At 57.4% G+C, this 18537-nt stretch overlaps 2 protein-coding genes across 7 annotated transcripts; both read right to left on the bottom strand.

Moving 5' to 3' along the window:
• Positions 1 to 224: 224 nt before the first annotated feature.
• Positions 225 to 3813, bottom strand: LOC120834323 (uncharacterized). Its single transcript, XM_078090580.1, has 15 exons — positions 3692 to 3813; positions 3236 to 3313; positions 3048 to 3151; positions 2791 to 2832; positions 2609 to 2635; positions 2425 to 2496; positions 2122 to 2187; positions 1949 to 1975; positions 1816 to 1860; positions 1688 to 1723; positions 1519 to 1599; positions 1294 to 1390; positions 907 to 1007; positions 443 to 562; positions 225 to 360 (listed from the first exon to the last, which is right to left on the bottom strand). The coding sequence occupies exons 2-15, from the start codon at positions 3303 to 3305 to the stop codon at positions 343 to 345; spliced, it is 906 nt and encodes a 301-aa protein (XP_077946706.1). The 5' UTR covers positions 3306 to 3313; positions 3692 to 3813; the 3' UTR covers positions 225 to 342.
• A 466-nt stretch (positions 3814 to 4279) lies between these two features.
• On the bottom strand, positions 4280 to 18304 carry rif1 (replication timing regulatory factor 1). Of its 6 annotated transcripts, none has more exons than XM_078090559.1 (37): positions 17905 to 18304; positions 17347 to 17461; positions 17150 to 17228; positions 16945 to 17041; positions 16713 to 16843; positions 16517 to 16611; positions 16135 to 16324; positions 15939 to 16031; positions 15648 to 15786; positions 15402 to 15553; positions 15101 to 15215; positions 14832 to 14999; positions 14535 to 14645; positions 14344 to 14406; positions 13855 to 13955; positions 13585 to 13671; positions 13431 to 13504; positions 13074 to 13254; positions 12867 to 12974; positions 12634 to 12783; positions 12116 to 12215; positions 11726 to 12015; positions 11431 to 11633; positions 11237 to 11330; positions 11023 to 11151; positions 10793 to 10935; positions 10623 to 10712; positions 10491 to 10545; positions 7799 to 10388; positions 7403 to 7753; positions 6673 to 7199; positions 6464 to 6592; positions 6289 to 6375; positions 5407 to 5522; positions 5179 to 5329; positions 4946 to 5078; positions 4280 to 4670 (listed from the first exon to the last, which is right to left on the bottom strand). In XM_078090559.1, the coding sequence occupies exons 2-37, from the start codon at positions 17451 to 17453 to the stop codon at positions 4363 to 4365; spliced, it is 7737 nt and encodes a 2578-aa protein (XP_077946685.1). In that variant the 5' UTR covers positions 17454 to 17461; positions 17905 to 18304; the 3' UTR covers positions 4280 to 4362. The 6 variants fall into 6 exon arrangements, with proteins under 6 accessions (XP_077946685.1, XP_077946684.1, XP_077946681.1 ...); XM_078090558.1 differs by having other exon boundaries at positions 7403 to 7781; positions 7827 to 10388; XM_078090555.1 differs by having other exon boundaries at positions 7403 to 10388.
• Positions 18305 to 18537: the final 233 nt, after the last annotated feature.

Raw genomic sequence — 18537 nt, 5'->3', positions numbered from 1 at the left:
ATTTGTTAGTGGAAAATGCCACCGGGTGTGTTTGTCGTACTATGACTTAAGGACATTTACAGTACGTCATAAATCTGTTTTTTTTAATTCATCTTTCTGCAGGAGTTTGGTTACTACAGAAGCAGCAGCGTGTACTGAGATACCGTAGATGATAAATACATTCTAGATTAGGAACCGGCTGGAAGGAGACTCTGAAATGTATAAATAAATACTAACAGACTCACTAAGGACAGGACGTCATTTATTCAAGTGGCACATCAGCGCACTGGTCTTATTATCCTCCATCCTGACCGCAGCTCCACCGGTGCCGTGCGGGTGGAGAGGTCAGCGGGGGGGGGGGGGTCAACGCCCGCGGTCCTCCTGGACCGAAACAGAGAAGGGATGAAGTCACCGCGTCGGCCATAACCACGCCTTCCCTGTTGTGGGCGGGGCGGCTTCTTACCAGCACGCTGATCCACTGGGAGTCGGAGTAGATGTAGAGAGCTCCCCTGTCGGTCCGCAGCACCATCACATTCTCCGCCCGCAGCCTCCTCATCTGCCGCTCCCCGCCAGCGACGAAGATCTGGAGGCGGAAGGATGCAGGGCGGTTTTTACGCGGGGAGCGTATGAGGAATGTTTACACCTTCAGGAGGCAGCCATTATAATTATAAAATGTTATTTTCGACCTAATATTTGATTTCATATGTATCGACTTTTTTCAAAAAAATTAGTTTTTTTTAATTCAATATATTATTGGACTTTTTCCATGACAGTTTTTGACATTTTCTGCCCACAGTTTTCGCCCCAATATTTATTGACTATTTTTTCCATGACATTTTTCAGTTCAGTCAAAGTATACTTCTTCCAGGGACACTAAAGTGTGTGTGTGTGTGTGTGTGTGTGTGTGTGTGTGTGTGTTTTACTGACCGTCTGGACCGTTGGCTCTGGGGTTCTAACCAGTGAACAGCTGCATTTTGCTGAAGGACCTCGGCGTCCCGTGTGTCCCTGCAGGCCTGCAAGGACGAACACTACAACACCATTTATCATTATTATCATTGGTTCCGTATTTAACACGCTGTTGCTGTGCGTTTCTCCTTTAAAAAGAAATAAAATTCCTGCTAACTAATTGATTCTGATTTCATCTTTTTACTCCTTTTAAAAGCCCGCTGGCTGAATTCAGTCCATATTCGCGATATATAAACGTGCCTGCGTGGCCTTTATGGTCCCACATGAGACCTTTCTCTCACGTGGATGTAGAGTCAGGAGCCTTGTTTGTATCTCTAGTTCATCTGAGACCTTCCTGCTGTCACGCACCTTGTCCAGGTAGTCCAGGCTCTCCGGTGGGACCCGAGAGCCCCGCGGGACCGGGGTGCCCCGGCCCTCCTGCAGGTCCACCAGATCCCTCCAACCCCTGCACACAAGTCATTGGTCTCACTGCATGATCAACAGCGTGAGGGAGGGGGGCGAATGGCTGTGAATTCTTTATTCCTAAAAAGACAACAGCAGCAAGCGTTGGTTTGCGAAGCGGTTCATGCCGACCGGCGTTCCTCTGCCGCCAGGCTCTCCTCTTGGTCCTTGTTCGCCCCGCGGCCCTGCGTCTCCCCACCGGCCCGGATCGCCCTGGAACGCCACAGCACAGAAGAGGCTTTACTCTCACGCTGACTTTTATTCTTTGGGGCGCCCGGAAGACGTCGGCCCGGTCGTCTACCTTCTGGCCTGGCGCCGCGGCCCCGCCCCCCTCGCCCTGAAGGGCCCGGAGAGCAAACTGGTTCAGTCATTCGTATCCATCACCTCGCCAGCTTTTAATATATATACACATCTCTTTCCTCCTCTCACCTTCTGGCCGCCGGGTCCGGTGTTTCCTCTCACGCCTTTATCCCCCTGGTGGAGGGAGACAAAATGAAGCAGTTCACCGCCAGTGACGCTCTTTAGAAAGAGCCGGCGAAAAGGAAGCGCGGCTGTCACTCACTCTGAATCCCCGAAGCCCCTTGCTGCCCTGTGAAGACACACCGTTAAACCATCATCTGAGCAAAGTTAAAAAAGAACCCTCGATTAAGTCACGCGTTGTACCAGCTGCAGGAGTAAAACAGCTCGTGTGTCTACTTGTATCGGCGATTCCTCGCGGCAGAAGCCACGGCGTACCTTTATCAGCCCGGCCGTTCCTACGTCTCCACAAAGGCCCCTCCAGCCTCGGCCCCCCTTGTCCCCCTGTGGACAACAGCAGAGAGTCGCGTTGTGTAAATGCATTTACGCCAGAGGATCTCATTACTCAAATGTGACTTGGATGGATTATTTGTTGTTTGAATAAACTCGGTGTTTCAAAAGGTGAGAAAACTCAATTTTCGTATATTTTTCCTCAATAGATGCACATGGGAAACAGTCTACAACTCATTTGTTGTCCCTCATGTGGTTGTTTCAGTGGCGGTTTGGTGGACTTCCTGTGACCTTTTGACCCGGCTCTCCCATGGGTCCCTGTGCTCCAGGTTCTGCCTCTGGACCGGTCACACCGGGCTTCCCCTAAAACACACACAAGGACCTTTCTTTCTGTTGTAGAGAAGAGCTCAGTGCTCAGACATGCAGGAAGAGTGTGTGTGTGTGTGTGTGTGTGTGTGTGTGTGGTACACTGCACCTTGGCTCCTCTGGGTCCTCTGCAGCCCTTTAAACATAAGAAATATTAATGCTTTTATTGGTTCTAATAACATTGAAGGAGGGTGAGGTGCTACATTACAGCACAGATACTTGATTTAATAACTAATTGATTCATTTGTGGTCCCATAAAGAAGCAGAATTGATAACCGAGGTGTGACATACCTTCTCCCCTTTGGCTCCTGTGATGTGTTCGGTCACATCAAGCTGGGGGGTCGAATGTAAAGCAGCAGGATTCAGTTTGAACGCATTTATTTAAGACTCTGGCTGCAGAAAGTGGTCTTTTCTCAGGAGGTAAAAAACACACACTGTGCTTTATTGATTGATTCTACAAACAGGCTTCAACTGAGTCCACGTGAACGCACCCTTCATACACGTGTGTGTGTGTGTGTGTGTGTGTGTGTGTGTGTGTGTGTCATCACCATCAGCGCTGCTTCCTGTCGGACTGAAGGAAACGCAGGCGGTGGGGGGGGCGGAGGAGGGAAGACTTCACATTTTGGAAAGGACCCCCTGCCGGATAGAAATCCTACAAACACACACACACATAAGGACACACACACATAAAATCCCTGTGCCTGTCTGGTTGCCTCTGGCTCATGTTTGTACTCACTCGTGTCAACAGCCGGCTGCCGCAGGCTGCTGAGCAAGGCAGTCCATCCCAAAACCAGCTGAGTCAGCATCTCTTCTCCTGCAGCAACGACGAGAAAAAGCAAACTGAACTTCACATAATGAGGAAAAAAGGAAAAGTACATTTTGTCCAAAGATGTGATCGGAGGCCCCGCCCCCCCCCCTTCAACACCCTAAATCAGATTCATTCATTTCCTGCTGAGCTTGACCCCCCTCGTGGATCGGGCGTTTCATCTTTCATTGTACCATCAGAGTGCAGCAAAATAAACACATTTAAGCAAAGAAATCTCACTAAATTGTGAGGTTCAATAACTAAATTCATTACAGAAATAAGGTTCTAAGAAATGTTTTAAAATCTGCCACAAAATACACATGAAACTTGTGAAGATGTGCATCACAATCGATAAACGTGTGTGTGTGTGTGCGCGCGCTCTCTTACCTCCTCTGCGTGCCGCCTCCCGTCCTGCAGTGGAGACGTTTCTCTCTCTGGAGGATCTGCTGAGTCCCGACTTAATAAAGCGTGGAGATGCAACGCAGCCTCTGGCAGCGGCGCGCAGGAATAATCAGATAATTAGAGACCTGCGGAGCCAAAGAGGAGGCGGCGCATCAGGAGGGGAAGAACCTCCCGTCGCGTTATGATTACGGTCCTTCTTCATCCTGGGCTCCGGTCCAAGGCCCTCACAGACTAATGGAGCGAGGCGCTCAGAGGTTTACCTACAGGCGCACTTCTGTCTGCCTGCACCATCAACAGATTTTAGAGCCCTCAGAACCAGGAAATAACACTTAAGTGAAGTGGAATCTTTTTTTTAGATCCTTTTATAGTTTTACTTTTGAACGTTTTTTACAGCAAAACAAGGATTCCTAAATATTTGAGCTTCTGGTCTGATTCTATATCGTGATTGAACTGAAAGTCCCAAGATTTCAGAGACTGATACATTGAAACAGACAATGAAAAACATTTGTTCAAAAATGCTTCATCATCATTTCCTCCTCTGGTCCGTCACGAAAAACAATCAAGAAGCGCAGAAAAAATTTAAGAGGTCTTTTATTGAAAAATTTAAAAACACAAATGAGTAAAACGCAGACGGGCTGTGCAGGCGCCTCGTCTTCTTATGGGTCTTTTAACACTGGAGTGTCTGATGCTTCGGAGGCGGAGCCTCTCTGTGGTCCCGCCTCTTTCTGGCTGAGGCGCCTCTGCAGCTCCACGGCCACCTGCCCCATGGCGCCGCCCAGCCGACCGTGGAGCTCAACCAGCTGCTGAGGGGAGCAGTGAGCGAGCTCCAGGGCCCCCAGGGCCCCCATCGTCGACGCCAGCCACCCCGCAGGGCCGCGGTCTCCGGCCGCCGCGCCGGGCGTCCGATCCCCGGAGCCCCGCCGCCCCTCGTCCGCAGGGAGCCGTTCTTCCAGCAGCTCCTCTGCTGGAAAAGGAAACGGGAAGTCGGGGTGTCAGAACGCGCTGAGGTCAGAAGCGGCTTCTTTTACAGCCACGGAAGAGAACGCGCGCGCGTTTACAACCGACGTGGCGTTTCACTGCGGCGACTCGGACGAGCGCGGAAGCTTCAGAGTTAAAAAGGTCATTTTGTCAGAATCAGACAAGATGAAGACGGGTGTTTCCCCTCAAAGAGTCACTGTTAACTGGTGTATTAAACCAAATCATTGCAGTCACACCATTCGTCTCCAGGTTTACACTCACCCAGCGCCTCGGAGGTCGCATCCTGGTTTTGAGGAGCGCCGGGCTCCACCAGGTCAGAGGTCGTGTCCACCAGCTCCGAGGTCGTCTCCCTTTCATCGAAGCTCTTCAACTCCTCAGCACCTCGTCCTTTACGCTACAAGACAAACGGTACGGCATCAAATCCGACACGTTCACCTGGATGCGTTGTGCCCGCAGCCCTCTAACCCCCCCCCCCCCCCCGCGCCCCGGCGTACCTGCTGCTCGTAACTTCTGAGAGCCTTCTTGACGTTGGAGATCTTCGGGGAGCGGATGGGCAGCGTCTTGATCTCGCTGGGAGTCAGAGCGCTGAGGTCGCCGACCGTTTTGATGTTTCGGGCTCGAACGAGCTGCCCGAAGCCTCGGGACCTGAGAGGACGGACGGACGGGCGCCGTCACGTCGCTGCTTAACGAGCGCTTTTGTCAAAGAGTCTCCCGTCACTCACCACATGTTGGAGGAGATCTGAGGCAGCACGGCCTCCACGGGCGCAGAGCAGCCAGCCAGCGACGGATAGACGCTGTCTCTGGAGACGGGCCGCGGCTCTTGGATCATTTTGGAAATCTGGGGTGACAAAGCGGTTTGGACCACACTGGGTTAGCAGCACATTAACCAAGGGAAGAGACACAGGCCGCGGTGCATTGTGGGTAACTGATACCGGGCCTGTTATGCCGGGAGTGAAAATCCCTGCATGCGGATGTTTAGCAAGTAAAAGGTTTACATTACTTGGACTAACAAAGTTGGACCAATTAAGGAAAAGACACAAATGAAGTCTTTTGTTTACGTCAACGTTCGTACAGTATAAAAGTACGACAGTGCCATTCTGAGACAATTCTCCTGCAGACCAGGAGAGTCATCTTCTCCAGGCTGGATCATTGCAACGCACTTTATTCTGGCCTACAAACGATACAGAATGCTGCTCTCGACTGGTCACTAAAGGTGGACGTGCCCCTAAACTGGGGGACTCGCTTCCCTGCAAATTCAGTGTCCTCTTCTAAAGAGTCACTTGTACCAGCTGTCTTATTTATATATTTGACAGATTTGATCTCATTTATTATAAACCGCTTGATTGTATAACTCGTGCGTGTATTGTTAAGCACTTTGGTTTGAAAGGTGCTGTAGAAATAAAAGTTATTATTGTTCTGCTTCCATAAATAACCCATGCCGCCCTGCTAGCCGCCCTGCTAGCCGCCCTGCTAGCCGCCCTGCTAGCCGCCCTGCTAGCCGCCCTGCTAGCCGCCCTGCTAGCCGCCCTGCTAGCCGCCCTGCTAACCCAAGCGCGGGCCTCCCTTTGTGCTTTTAGACTGCAGTGAGGATAATGGATGCATACCAGGCACTTCTTGGAGCTCTTGTGTCCCGGGCTGTGCAGCGTTCTGGGACTCGGGCCGAGCGGGCCTTTGGTGGGCGTGGTCACGTACTGGAATGGAGGAGCAGAACAGAGTCGCCTGAGAACCCGAGTGGACCACTCGATGGGAACCAAAGACGCGCGGCGGGCCGGTCGGTACCTTCGGCTGCGGGACGCCGTTGCCCCGGGACGCCCGGGGGGAGCTGGTCCTGAAGGCCGGGCTGCGACGGTCGATGTCGTCCGCCAATTCCTGGTGTTGGATTGGATGAGCAAAAGACACGCGTCTGGACTGCAGAGGAGAAGATGGAGACTTTGACAGCAGCACATGCGGTTAAAAACGGGGATTTCAAGATCGGACGAGTCACTTACTTTGACGAGGGGGGAGGGAGTCTCCTCCTCCTCCTCTTCCTCCTCCTCCTGCAGTCTCTTTGGGGCCTTCTTAAGAATACTGGTTGATGGGGAGGCTGAAGGAGACCACGTCCCTCGGGTCCTGCCGCTGCTGGGGCTTCCTGCAACGTCTGCCGCCATCAGAGCCTCCAGGTCCTTCTGCTTCGCCGGGGAGCCCGAGCTCGTCCCCTCGCCGCTGGACCGCTTCTCCTGGATGGCCTCCGAGAACTCAACGGGACGGTCCTCGGCCGCGTCCTCCAGCGGGACCACGGGGGCCTCGCGGCGGGTCCAACCCGAACCGCCCGGTCGGGTTTCCGCAACGCTGGCGTGGAGCTGAAAGAGCCGCTGCGGGGAGCAGTGAGCGAGCTCCAGGGGCGCCACCGCCAGCGCCTCCATGGTGGACGCCAGCCAGCCCCCAGGGTCGCGTTCTCCGGCCGCCGCGTCGGGCGTCTGGTTCCCGGAGCCGCCCCCCTCGTCCGCAGGGAGCCGTCCCTCCAGCAGCGCCGTGGCTGGCGAAGGAGAAAGGAGACAGCAGCTAAGTTGGGGGTCCAAATACCGTTAAAAGGTCCAAAATGATTCTTTACAGAAGAGACGTGCGGATTAAAATATACAAAATATATAATCAGTTCTGCAGAACTCGACTGCTGTGGTGTAACTTTGTTTGTTAAATACATTCAAACCGTTCTCCCCGGTGGGGGACAGGTTCACTCACCCAGCGTCTCCCCCGAGGTCTCCTCCAGCGGCTCAGAGGTCGTCGTCGTCCCCGTTTCGGTTACGCCGTCCGCAGACGCCGACGCTCCTTCACCTTTCTCCTCGGAGACCCGCAGCGCCTCCATCGTCCCCTTGGGAGGCGCCTCCTCAGCAGAAGACACGGAGGGGTCCGGGGTCGCTTCAGAAGACATCCCGGCCGGCTCGAGCCCCCCAGCGGACGGGGAGCTGCTCGCGTCTCCGTCCTGTTGAGAGCCAACGGAGACCTTTTGCACCGAGGGAGACGACACGGCGGGCGAATCGCTCCGCTTCGTGTCATCAACCTCGTCCTCCGTCTGGGACGACTCCTCGGCGCCTTTCTCCTCGGCGCCTTTCTCCTCGGCCTGAGACTCCTCGGCGCCTTTCTCCTCGGCCTGAGACTCCTCGGCGCCTTTCTCCTCGGCGCCTTTCTCCTCGGCCTGAGACTCCTCCTTCCCTTTCTCCTCGGCCTGCGACTCCTCCTTCCCTTTCTCCTCGGCCTGCGACTCCTCCTTCCCTTTCTCCTCGGCCTGCGACTCCTCGGCCTGCGACTCCTCGGCCTGCGACTCCTCGGCCTGCGACTCCTCGGCCTGCGACTCCTCGGCCTGCGACTCCTCGGCCTGCGACTCCTCGGCCTGCGACTCCTCGGCCTGCGACTCCTCGGCCTGCGACTCCTCGGCCTGCGACTCCTCGGCCTGCGACTCCTCGGCCTGCGACTCCTCCTTCCCTTTCTCCTCGGCCTGCGACTCCTCCTTCCCTTTCTCCTCGGCCTGCGACTCCTCGGCCTGCGACTCCTCGGCCTGCGACTCCTCGGCCTGCGACTCCTCGGCCTGCGACTCCTCGGCCTGCGACTCCTCGGCCTGCGACTCCTCGGCCTGCGACTCCTCGGCCTGCGACTCCTCGGCCTGCGACTCCTCGGCCTGCGACTCCTCGGCCTGCGACTCCTCCTTCCCTTTCTCCTCGGCCTGCGACTCCTCCTTCCCTTTCTCCTCGGCCTGCGACTCCTCGGCCTGCGACTCCTCGGCCTGCGACTCCTCGGCCTGCGACTCCTCGGCCTGCGACTCCTCGGCCTGCGACTCCTCGGCCTGCCTCAGACTCTCAGAGTCCAGCCAGTCTTGAGGCGCCTGTGAAGCGCTCCCTTTGCTTCGGGGGTCCGAACCTGCGACCTCTTTGGCTTCAATAGCGAGCGGACTGGGCAGAGACGCTCGGGGTTTCCTTCCCTTCTTTTTGGCCACGGGGGGATTTTCTTTGACCTCCGAGGATTCGGACCCGGAGGAGTCTTTACTGCTGACCGGGGACGCTGGGGAGGACGTCCGCAGGTACCTGCCCGGACCCGCCGATGACGGAGCGCCGCGCGGAGTCGAGCTGCGCCGCGGCCTCGAGGGCTCCTCCTGTACTCTGCTCCTCCTCGTGCGACCCGCCACGCCGGCCTCCGGCGGACCGGAGCCCCCGTTGTCCCCTCCGTCTCCAGAGCCCGCTTCCTCGGAGGAGACCTTGCTTCTTCTGGATCGACGCACGGCCGGTCCGCCGGACGAGGGTGTGATCACTTCGGCGGCGTCCGTGCCGTCGCTCGCTTTCGGCTCGCCTTTGTTTGCTCCACCGCCGGGCTCCTCGTCAGCTGGAGAACTTCGCTCATCCCGGCTGGTCTTTTCTAAAAGCTCACACAGAGTCTGCTCGGGGTCCGTCCGCTCCTCCATCTGGACGTCCTGGGACTCGAGGGAAGTGGCGGTTTGAGAACGTTTCACCTCATCGCCGTCTTTTTCAGTGTGTTGCACCATCTCTGACTCTTGGCATTTGTCACTCGTTTGAGGGTCTTCTAGCTTGTCCTCTTCCACCGGCGGACGTTGGGCGGCCTGACTGGACTCTTCCTCGCCAGGCGAACCCTTTTGCTTCGCTTCCCCGTCTTGCGCGGCCTCCCTCGTGGCTTTGCTCCGCTGTGACTGGCTGTCGGCTGCGCTGGGCTGGAGCCCCCTGGAGCTCCTCTCTTTGGGGTCCGGCCCATGAAGAAGGTCCTGGGAAACGCTGTACAGCTTGATCTTCTTGGAGGATCTGCCCCGCGAGCTGGTCTGGGACGACTCGCTCTTGTCCGTCTGAGACCTTGTTCTCCGTCGGCCTCGGCCCTCCTCGGCGCCCTGCGTGCTGCGCGTGCTCCGTCTGCTCGCCGCCGCGGGATCACCTTTAGGTTCCTCTCCAGAGCGTCTCCTCTTCAGAGGCTGGCGTTTCTCTGCGCGGTCGCCGGCGTCCTCTCCTGGCAGCTGCGGTCGCACTCGGCAGCGTCCCGACCGCCTCGGCTCCCCTTGAGAGGACAGCGAGTCGTCCAGGGTGGCGTCAGATTCCTCCTCCTCCGGGCTTGAGGGCTTCATCTCCTCTGAGGAAGCCTCCGTTCGAGCCTGCGTGTCCGGGATGACGTTCTCGTCGTCGGTCGGGTCACTGGGCAGCCGCTCGGTCAGCCTCACCGGCTCCGCTTTGGTCCTGGAGGCTTTGGGCCTCACGGGGGAATCGAGGCCACTGCTCACAGGACACCGAGGGGTCGTGTCGTCTGCCTGGGAAGACGAGGAACCCTGAGAGCTGGGACCGGCGGACGCCTGGGAAGCCCGCGAGGACGAGCTCCTGCTGGTTCTGGAGCGCTCTCGGCTGTTGGGGGTCTTTCCGAGGGTGCCGGTGAAGGTGGATGCGCTGCTGGGGCTGGCGGGTTTCCCCTCCGCATACTTCTCCAGGGTGATGAAGGACTGACGGCGGCTGTTGGGTTTCTGGGGCGTCCCCGAGACCAAATCGGAGGAACCGGAGAGGTTGTTAGGACTCGCGCCGCCTGGAGACCGGAGGTCCGGGTCTGCGCCATCGCCACTCTTGGCGTCCTCCTCCACAGAAACATCCGCTGACCCCGGGATAACCGGCTCCTGGTCTGCTGGCATCTTCTCTACTGCCGCTGGATCGCCGGAATCTGGAGTCTCCTTTGAGTCCTCCTGAGGAACCTGCAAAGGGACCAAAACCTTCAGAGACTGCAACTCCGGGTCAAAGCGCTGCAGGAAATACCCACAGGGGGTTTTATTCACTAGGGGGGGAGGGTCCATTACCTCGCCAGGAGCCTCTTTGGTTTCCTCGTCGGCGTCTTCAGTTGCCAGTCTGTCTCTGTGGGAACAACCTTTTATTACACTGATGCTACATTATACGATGAGCACAAGAATCCAGCCGGGTCCGGGACTCACAGGGACGCTTCCTGACTCTGGGTGAACTGGGTGAAAACCGTTGTGTCCAGAGAGGCGTCCAGGTTGTTGTACATGACGGGGATGTCCACCCTGTGGGACAAGGATCGCGTCAGCTCCACGCCAGGACACTTTCAATGCATTCGACTCAAAATAAAAAAGGCCGAACAAACCTTTTAGTCCTTTTCACCTCCTTCTGGTGCTCCGTGAGAACTCGCTCCTTCGTCTCGGGAGGAATGAACACAAAGTCAACGGAGGCCTCCTCCTCCAGAGCTCCTCTGGCAGGAGGCCTCGGGGAGCCAAAGTCCAGCTTGGTCTGTTGAGGAGGAACGCCACGTCATTCGTTGTTCTCCTCCGCACGTTAAACCCCCCCTGCCCCCCCTCAACCGAACTCGGAACTCACAGAAACGGACTTTGAGGCCGGCGTGGCGCCGCGGGCCTTCGGCTCGGCCCGTTTCAGCAGCGAGTCCCTCGCCGCCGCGGACGACACCGGCATGCCGCTGAGGTTCGTCTCCAGCTGGGAGCTCTCGCTCTGAAGACACGAACCCCCGGGTGGGCCAGGATTAGCGACCGCGAGGGGGAACGTCGAGGGGTCACAGCGGCGGACGGCAACTCACCGAGTACGGTCCGCTGAGGTCGTCGGGAACGCCGACCGCCTCGAAGCCGGGAAGGATGATCGGCGTCTTCTGCCTCACGTGGCTCAACACGGGCCTGTGCACGGACACCGGGGGACATTTAAAAAAAAAAAAGAGGTAAAGTTTGCTATTTTTTACATCCGTCGTCTCCGCAGCGTCCCTCGTTTCCGCCTCACCTGAGCTCCTCGGGGTAAGCGAGGCAGACGGCGTTGGCGAAGGTGGCGTTCCAGAAGTGCGCGGCCGAGCAGCGCAGCGCCTTGTTCCTGTGAGCGAACGCCGCGCCGAGCAGCGGAGAGAGCAGCGCCAGCAGCTCGTCGTCGTACGCCACGGCCGAGCGGCTCTGCAGGCAGCCGAGGACGTCGCAGAGAAGCTTCTCCAGCTGAACGAGGGGAAGCCGACCGTTGACCTTTAACCCTTAAAGCAAAAAAAGCCTCGCGCGGCGGCCCGTCGGACAAGGAGACGCACACCCACCTTTCCCAGGAGCTGCGAGGAGAACTTGGGCGGCTCGCCGGCGGCTTGCTGGTAGAAGGCGGCGAGCGGCGGGACGAGCGAGGCGAGCGCCTCCCTCACGGTGTTGGCGAGAGCCAGGTTGGTGAAGAGGGCCGACACGATGGAGACCAGGGCCAGGCCCGTGGCCTCGCAGGACGCCCCGGGGCCCCCCAGGTAGACCTCCAGGCACTGCACGAGCAGGGACCGGAAGGTGGACAGGTTCCCCAGGACCTTATTCCGCTTCCTCGTCCAGTTCACTGGAGTGTGAGGAGCTGCAGGGGGGGAGAAAGGGGGAGGAGGGAGGGGGGGGAGCAAAGCATCAGCGGCTGGAATCCATCCGAGAGTGGAGACCGAAATACGGCGAGTTCTTACACTTCAGCTTCTGCTGAAACTGAGGCGTGAACGGCGAGAAGTCCACACACTCCACCATGACGTGCAGGATACTGGTGACGGCATCCAGCGTGGAAGGAACCTGCAGCAGAAGCACGCGGCATCGATGAGCTGAAGCAGGCTGGTTTTGAATTAATTAAACTGCAGCCGTCATGTTCGGGATGAATTTTAAAAAATGTTTTATTCAAAACAAATCTCGCGTCACTCAACCTCCAGACGTCGGTAATTAGCAGTTTTCCCGATGAAGGCGGAGCAACAACCAAACTGTTTTTTGAAAAGTCCTTAAAATAATGCCAATGTTCTACCAGATGTCACTGAATACGCATCATAAGTGTGAGGATGAATTACTTCACAGATCAAATATTTACGTCAAAACCATCCAGCAGCTTCAGATCTCCACATTTTCCCCCCAAATAATTGATCGCTCTCCACTTTGCATCCCAGATGTCGCCACATGTGGCCATTGCTGCCTTTAGGGGCGTTTCCTGCCATCCGCTCACCACCAAAGCGTCCCCGTCCACCGCGGCCGCCATCTTGGCACACAGCTCCTCGCAGCAGACGTTCTCCTCGGCCGTGACCACCAGCGCCGCGCAGCGGGCGAACACGCGGTACAGCTTGGCCCACGAGGACAGCATCGACTTCTGGGCCGCCTGAAACGACAGCGGCGGTTAAAGCGGGACCTCTGGGGGGGCGCGGGTAAGGCGAGGCGAGGCCGCGGCGGAGAAGGGGAGACCTGCTGCAGCGGCGTGCCGCGTAGGAGGTGTTGGATGGGGAACAGCAGGGCGGAGTTCACGGCGCTGAAGTTGTGCTCCAGAGCGTCGCCTTGGTTCACCTCATTAGACTGTCAAACAGGACGAAGATCGGAAATGTCCATTTAGGCTTCGACAGACACCGGCGGTGCAGAAAATATTCAAATGAGCAGCAGCATCTCTGCGCCCACCTGCGTGATGGTGTCGGTGAGCGGGGTGACGACGGCGCTCCACGCCCTCCACAGGTGCTCCTTCTTCTGCACGGAGGCGGCGCTGCGGCGGATGGCGCCCAGCACCGCCTCGCCAAACGCCAGCGGGGAGGTGGGGCCCGACAGGCCGCAGCCCACCAGGGTCTGAAGGCACTGGAAGAACCTGCAGGAAGGGGAAGGGGGCGGGAAATTTGATTCAGCTGCGTCACATCTTTGTAAATCGACGTAACGATGCAATAGATTCAAACATTCATCAAAAGCAATAATTTTTATTAAAACTAAAAACGCAACCCTGCGTCTCCTCTTCCCAAAATGGGCGCACGGATCAAACGGACCCACCTCTCGTCCTCCATGCAGGCGGAGAGCGAGCCGCTGTCGTACAGGAGAACGATGAGAAAGAGAGCCGGCGTCCCCTGGAGGAACAAAACGCCGCCGTTAGCCAATAATCGTTGTCGTGGGCCGGTTTCCTGAAATACCGAACGTCGGCGCTCACGTTCAGCACGTCCATCTTGCCCACTTGGTAGGAGGCGGAGCCGAGGACTCGCTGCGGAATCCCGTTCACTGTGGCTTCAAACAGGATCTGAGGGAGAAGATTCAGCATTCATCCATTACGAGCGCCTCAAAGAAGAACCGAAACTGAACAATCAAATTCAAAAGAGCGGCTCAGGAGCAGGCGGCGATTCACTGAAACCATGACGACGAGAAGAGAAACCGGGAGTCAACGCGAGTCCTGCTCCTGAAGGCCACTCGTCGGGGGTCTCACCAGCACTTTGTCTGCAGGCAGAGCGTCTGAGACGACGATGCTCTGCAGAGCCCGAAGCATCAGCGTCAGCACGTCGCCCCCGTGGCGGTCCTTCTTACTGCCTGCAGGGGGCGGGGTCAACTCATCAACGACAACAACGACAACAAAAGGCAAAGAAACATGTTTTCTTTTTTTTTTTCTTTTTTTAAAGGCATCATCGGGGACGAACCCCTCAGTTGTTTCTCTCGTCACGGCGGCCCGCACCACGAGGATCGGACCGCTCTGACTTAAACTGATGTGACAGTGCGAGTGGGCGGGGCGCGGGGCGAGGACGGGGGGTCTCATCGGCGCCTCGTCCCAAACGACGGAGCCCCCGGGACCCAATCCAGAGTGCTCTATGTGGAGCGACGAGGCGGGGGACCACGACTGTACAAGATCCCCGCACTGCTGAGCCGCCACAATCACAGCGCGTCAACGCGGGTCAACTCGCCGGAACAAACGAGCGCTCACCTGATTCCATCGCCAAGTTGACGAACCGCACAAGACTGCTCCACAAAACGGCCAAAAGAGCTTCTGACGGACGAGGAGAGACACACGGACATGCAGATTATCAGTGGCACATGGACGCAGGGGTGAGAAGAGGTCCCACAAGAACCGCGCCCGGTTACGGTTCCTGTGGAGCGCCAGCGCACCCGACTTACCTGGAGCGTCTCTGCCGACGCTGGTGAACCCGTCCCTGATGTTGGCGGTGAGCCCGGCGGCGTGCTTGGTGAAGGAGGAGGTACCAGAGAAGAGCGGGTGGTTCAAGGGTTCTGCGCGGGAGAGACAACCATAGCGAGAAGGTCGGAGGGCTTCGCTGGCTGCGGGAGAACGCTCGGCTCACTCCAACGAGGTGCTCCGGGTTCTCGTTGTTAAACGCGACGGGTCGTTTTACACTCAAAATGGGGAGAACATCGGCGTTCGGCATGAGAAGCAACACGCGGAGGAGCGCCGCTCACCCAGGCTCAGGCTGAGCTTTTCCTTGGCTGCCGCGGCGATGACCTCCGGTCCCAGGAAGTAGTGGAGCAACATCTCCAGGCCCAGCAGCTGGATGGAGGGGAAGGTGGTGGCCATCTGGACGCTGGAGTTGAGGCTCATCCGAGACGTGTTGGCCGAACTGTTGAAGCCTGCCGTGTGGAGGAGGGAAGGGGGGGGGTAGAATAAGAAGTCGCATCAGAGGGAGCGGGCACGTCGGCGGGGTGTGTGTGTGTGTGTGTGTGTCGCGCACCGGTCTTCGGCGTGCCGGGTGCGACGGAGCCGTTCTGACCGGCGGCTCTGGACGAGGTGCCGGGGACCAGAGGGGGGTCGGAGCCGATGGTGCACTGGAGCAGTGGAACCGACACCTGCAAGGTGACAAATCGAAAAATGAGAAACGTTGTTCATCGGGAGGATGAACGTTATAAAACCAGCGACGCAGAAGACCCGAGAGTCTCACAGCACTCACGTTTAGCCACAGATACGCAATATGGGCAGAAGCCTCTTTAGGAGTAACACCCATATTCTTCTCCCTGAATAACAGAGCGTCTGACCTGATCAAAGTTGGGGGCCAGGTTGGGCCCGAGTTGGACCACCAGGTACCACCAGACCTCCACCTTGGTGAGCAGCAGGACCTCCGTCCGCACGTTGATGGACATGAGGGGCTGCATCAGCAGCTTCACGCGTTTGGTGCTGCACAGGATGTCTTCAGGAGCGACAAGTTAGAGCTCAGCCACACGGACAAGAGGCTGAAAGGGCGGGGGTGGGGGGGGGGGGGGGGGGGGGGGGGGGCGGCTCACCTGGATCCAGGGCGAAGTTGTCGATGAGGCTCTTCCAGGCGATGAAGGCGATCTTCTTGATGGCGGGAGAGGAGCTGCGGAAGCCGAGCTCCTCCAGGTGCAGCAGACTGTTGATGAAAGGACCTCCTCTGTGCAGCAGCTGAGTCGGGAAGGTGGCAGAAGATGCAGCGAGGGCCTCAGGTGGGGGGGGGGGGTCAACCTGCGCACGCGGCGCTCTACCAGCCATCAAAGACCTAAGCGTTTGTAATCAGCTTGCCGCGATATAGAAAAAGCACAAAAAAAACACTTTACCTTCCCGAGCAGTTTGACGAATAACGGCCACAGCTTCAGGACGTTGGCTTCATTCTTGGCCAGAAACAGCTTTCGCAGCTCTGGGATCAGTTTCTGTGGAGAAAAAAAATAAATAAATAAAGAGTTTCCCTTTCCTCTCGGCGGGTGTTGAACACGAGGAAGCCCGGCCGCACGTAGAGCGCACGGGGCCGCTCACCGTGGACATCATGGGCTCGATGATGCCGGCCACCTCCATCTGCTTCTCCAGGAGGAGGGGCATGCCCGTCTCCAGGGCCGCCGCCGCCCGCAGCCGCACCTTGGAGGCGGAGTGCACCACCAGCGGGATGACGAGCTTCGCCCACCTCAGCGCTCCCTCGCCCATCTGGACCGGGACTTGCTCCAGCATTCTTCACAGTGACAGAACCACCTCTTAATATCACAGTGAGCGGTTCCGCTCGGACGTCTCCGTCGTCTCTTTTCTACCACTCAATGTCAAATCATATTTGAATTAAAGAAAAGACACCGGATGTCACATTGGCAACATCGTCTCGTCTGCCGATAGAAATACCTCCACCCCGAGAAGCCTCGTCTCGCTTTACCTGATGACGACGTTTAAGGCCTCGTGCTCCATCACCGCGGACTGGACGTCCCCTCTGCTCCACACGCTCTCCAGTGTTCCCAGTATGGACGCCGCCTGAGAAGTGGAGCATTGTGGATAAACACGGCCGCACCGGTCACCTCACCCCCTGGTTCTCGGGCCCGTTTCCCTGGACATGAGCCTGGGCTGATGTTCACCTTTTGGCCGACCACATCTGCAGGGAAGCTCTGCTTGGAGATGACCCACAACGCCCTGGTGCAGGTGTTCTTATCCGCCGACTTCACCACCAGGGAGCAAAGCGCCGAGAGGATCTCTGCCGCAAATGTGTCTGCGAAACCCATAAAAAGGGCGTCACCCTCTGCAGCAGCAGGACACTTCGGGTCACACGAGAAGACATTGGAATGCTTTGGAACGGGTTAACGAGCGTACCAGGGACCCCGGAGACAACGCGAGCGTGGTACACGCAAAACCCCAGAGCCTGCAGGGCCGCTTGGCTCAGCTCCGCGGTCGGACTGCTCATGTGAGCCTGGACGCAGCAGGAGACCACAGAGGAATTATGCATCACAGAGAGAAATGGCCGATGGGACGGATTCCTGTATGTCCACGTGCACAGCGGATGTCCAGAAGGACTCACCAAGATGGCTGTACCCAAACGGGGAAAGTGCCTCTCCACGGCCGGAAGGAACTGCCGGCCTTCATCTCCGCTGAGCCGACTGGAGGGAGAGAAATAAAAGAATTACGTGAGGCAACGCAGCCTCTCACACACCCAGAGAACCCCGGGCCGTCACCCGGGGGACCTCGGGCCGTCACCCGGGGGACCTCGGGACGTACTTGGCGATGGTGAGGTAGGCGTCCGTCTGCTCGGCCTGGTCGGTGGTGACATCCTCCAGAGACTCCAGCAGAGGAAGGAGGCTGCTCGGAGGCTCCGCCGTCGCCATGGAGATGACTGGAGGACGCGCAGAGCAGGAAGGAGTTAGAGCTCGGGGGAAGGAAGCAACACGACATAAACAAAACCGCCGACGGCCTGCAGCGTTTCGCTCCTAACGGTTTCCCTTCACCCAAAGGCGACGCCTGCAAATCATCCTGCAGGATGTGAAGGACCAAACCTGGCTGACGTCAGTCCTGTGGTCACCGTCATTACTCCTCCCGTCCGCCCAGGTGTGCATCACCAGCAGTGATGTCAGAGCTCTTTAGCTTCCGCTTTGCTACATTCGGCCTTTTCGTGACTTATTCACACGTTGTAAACACGCGGGTCACGAAGGTTTCCCTCGGTCGTATATTTGCAAACGAGTATTTGATGATATTTACACCGTGGGGGGGGGGGGGGGGGGGTTCTCACATGGAGATGACGTCATGATCAGGACAGCGCGAGCAGCAGACGTCACTCACCTCAGGGAGACTTACGTGGATCTGTGATGTCCCTCCGCCGAATCCAGATGTGTCCGAGGGGAGCTCGAACGAAGACAAGGGAGCGTCGGGAGGGCGCAGATGTGTGGCCTCTGGCAGCCTGGCGAATGCCGAATGCTATCGGCGGCTAAGCGGAGCTCCGGTCGGACTCCCCGAGGAGCCGAAACCCCGCGTCCGAGCCGCTCCGGATCACTGAAGCGCGTCGAAGAACTCGCGTGGGACGTGGAAGCGCCGCGCGGCGCGCTCGCGTTGACTAGCTGCAACCGGTTAGCTCGCGCGCGCTGCGTGTCGCGCAGCACAACTTCTACGCGGGGAAAAGAGCGGACGAAAAAAAAGGTACCTTTGACCCCACGACGTCACATCCGGGTCCGCCCATTTCGCCTTATAAGGAAAGCGACGCGCCGAAAAGTGTTGTTTGCAGAAATACCACGTTCACATTTTCCAAATACTTGATGTATATATAAATAGTATATATATTAGTATATTTATGGTACATTTGTCCAGAGGAAACAGCAGGTGGAAGATTCTGTAATTTCCAGACATTATTGTGCAGATTTATGTCCATTAAATCAAGTGGAAATCTCTTCAAATTACTTCTTATTGTGAAATATCCCT

Source organism: Gasterosteus aculeatus, chromosome 16, assembly GCF_964276395.1.
Source record: "Gasterosteus aculeatus chromosome 16, fGasAcu3.hap1.1, whole genome shotgun sequence".
Classification (NCBI taxonomy): domain Eukaryota; kingdom Metazoa; phylum Chordata; class Actinopteri; order Perciformes; family Gasterosteidae; genus Gasterosteus; species Gasterosteus aculeatus.
Note: the sequence above shows the minus strand (reverse complement) of the source record. Positions and strands in the feature narration are given on the sequence as shown.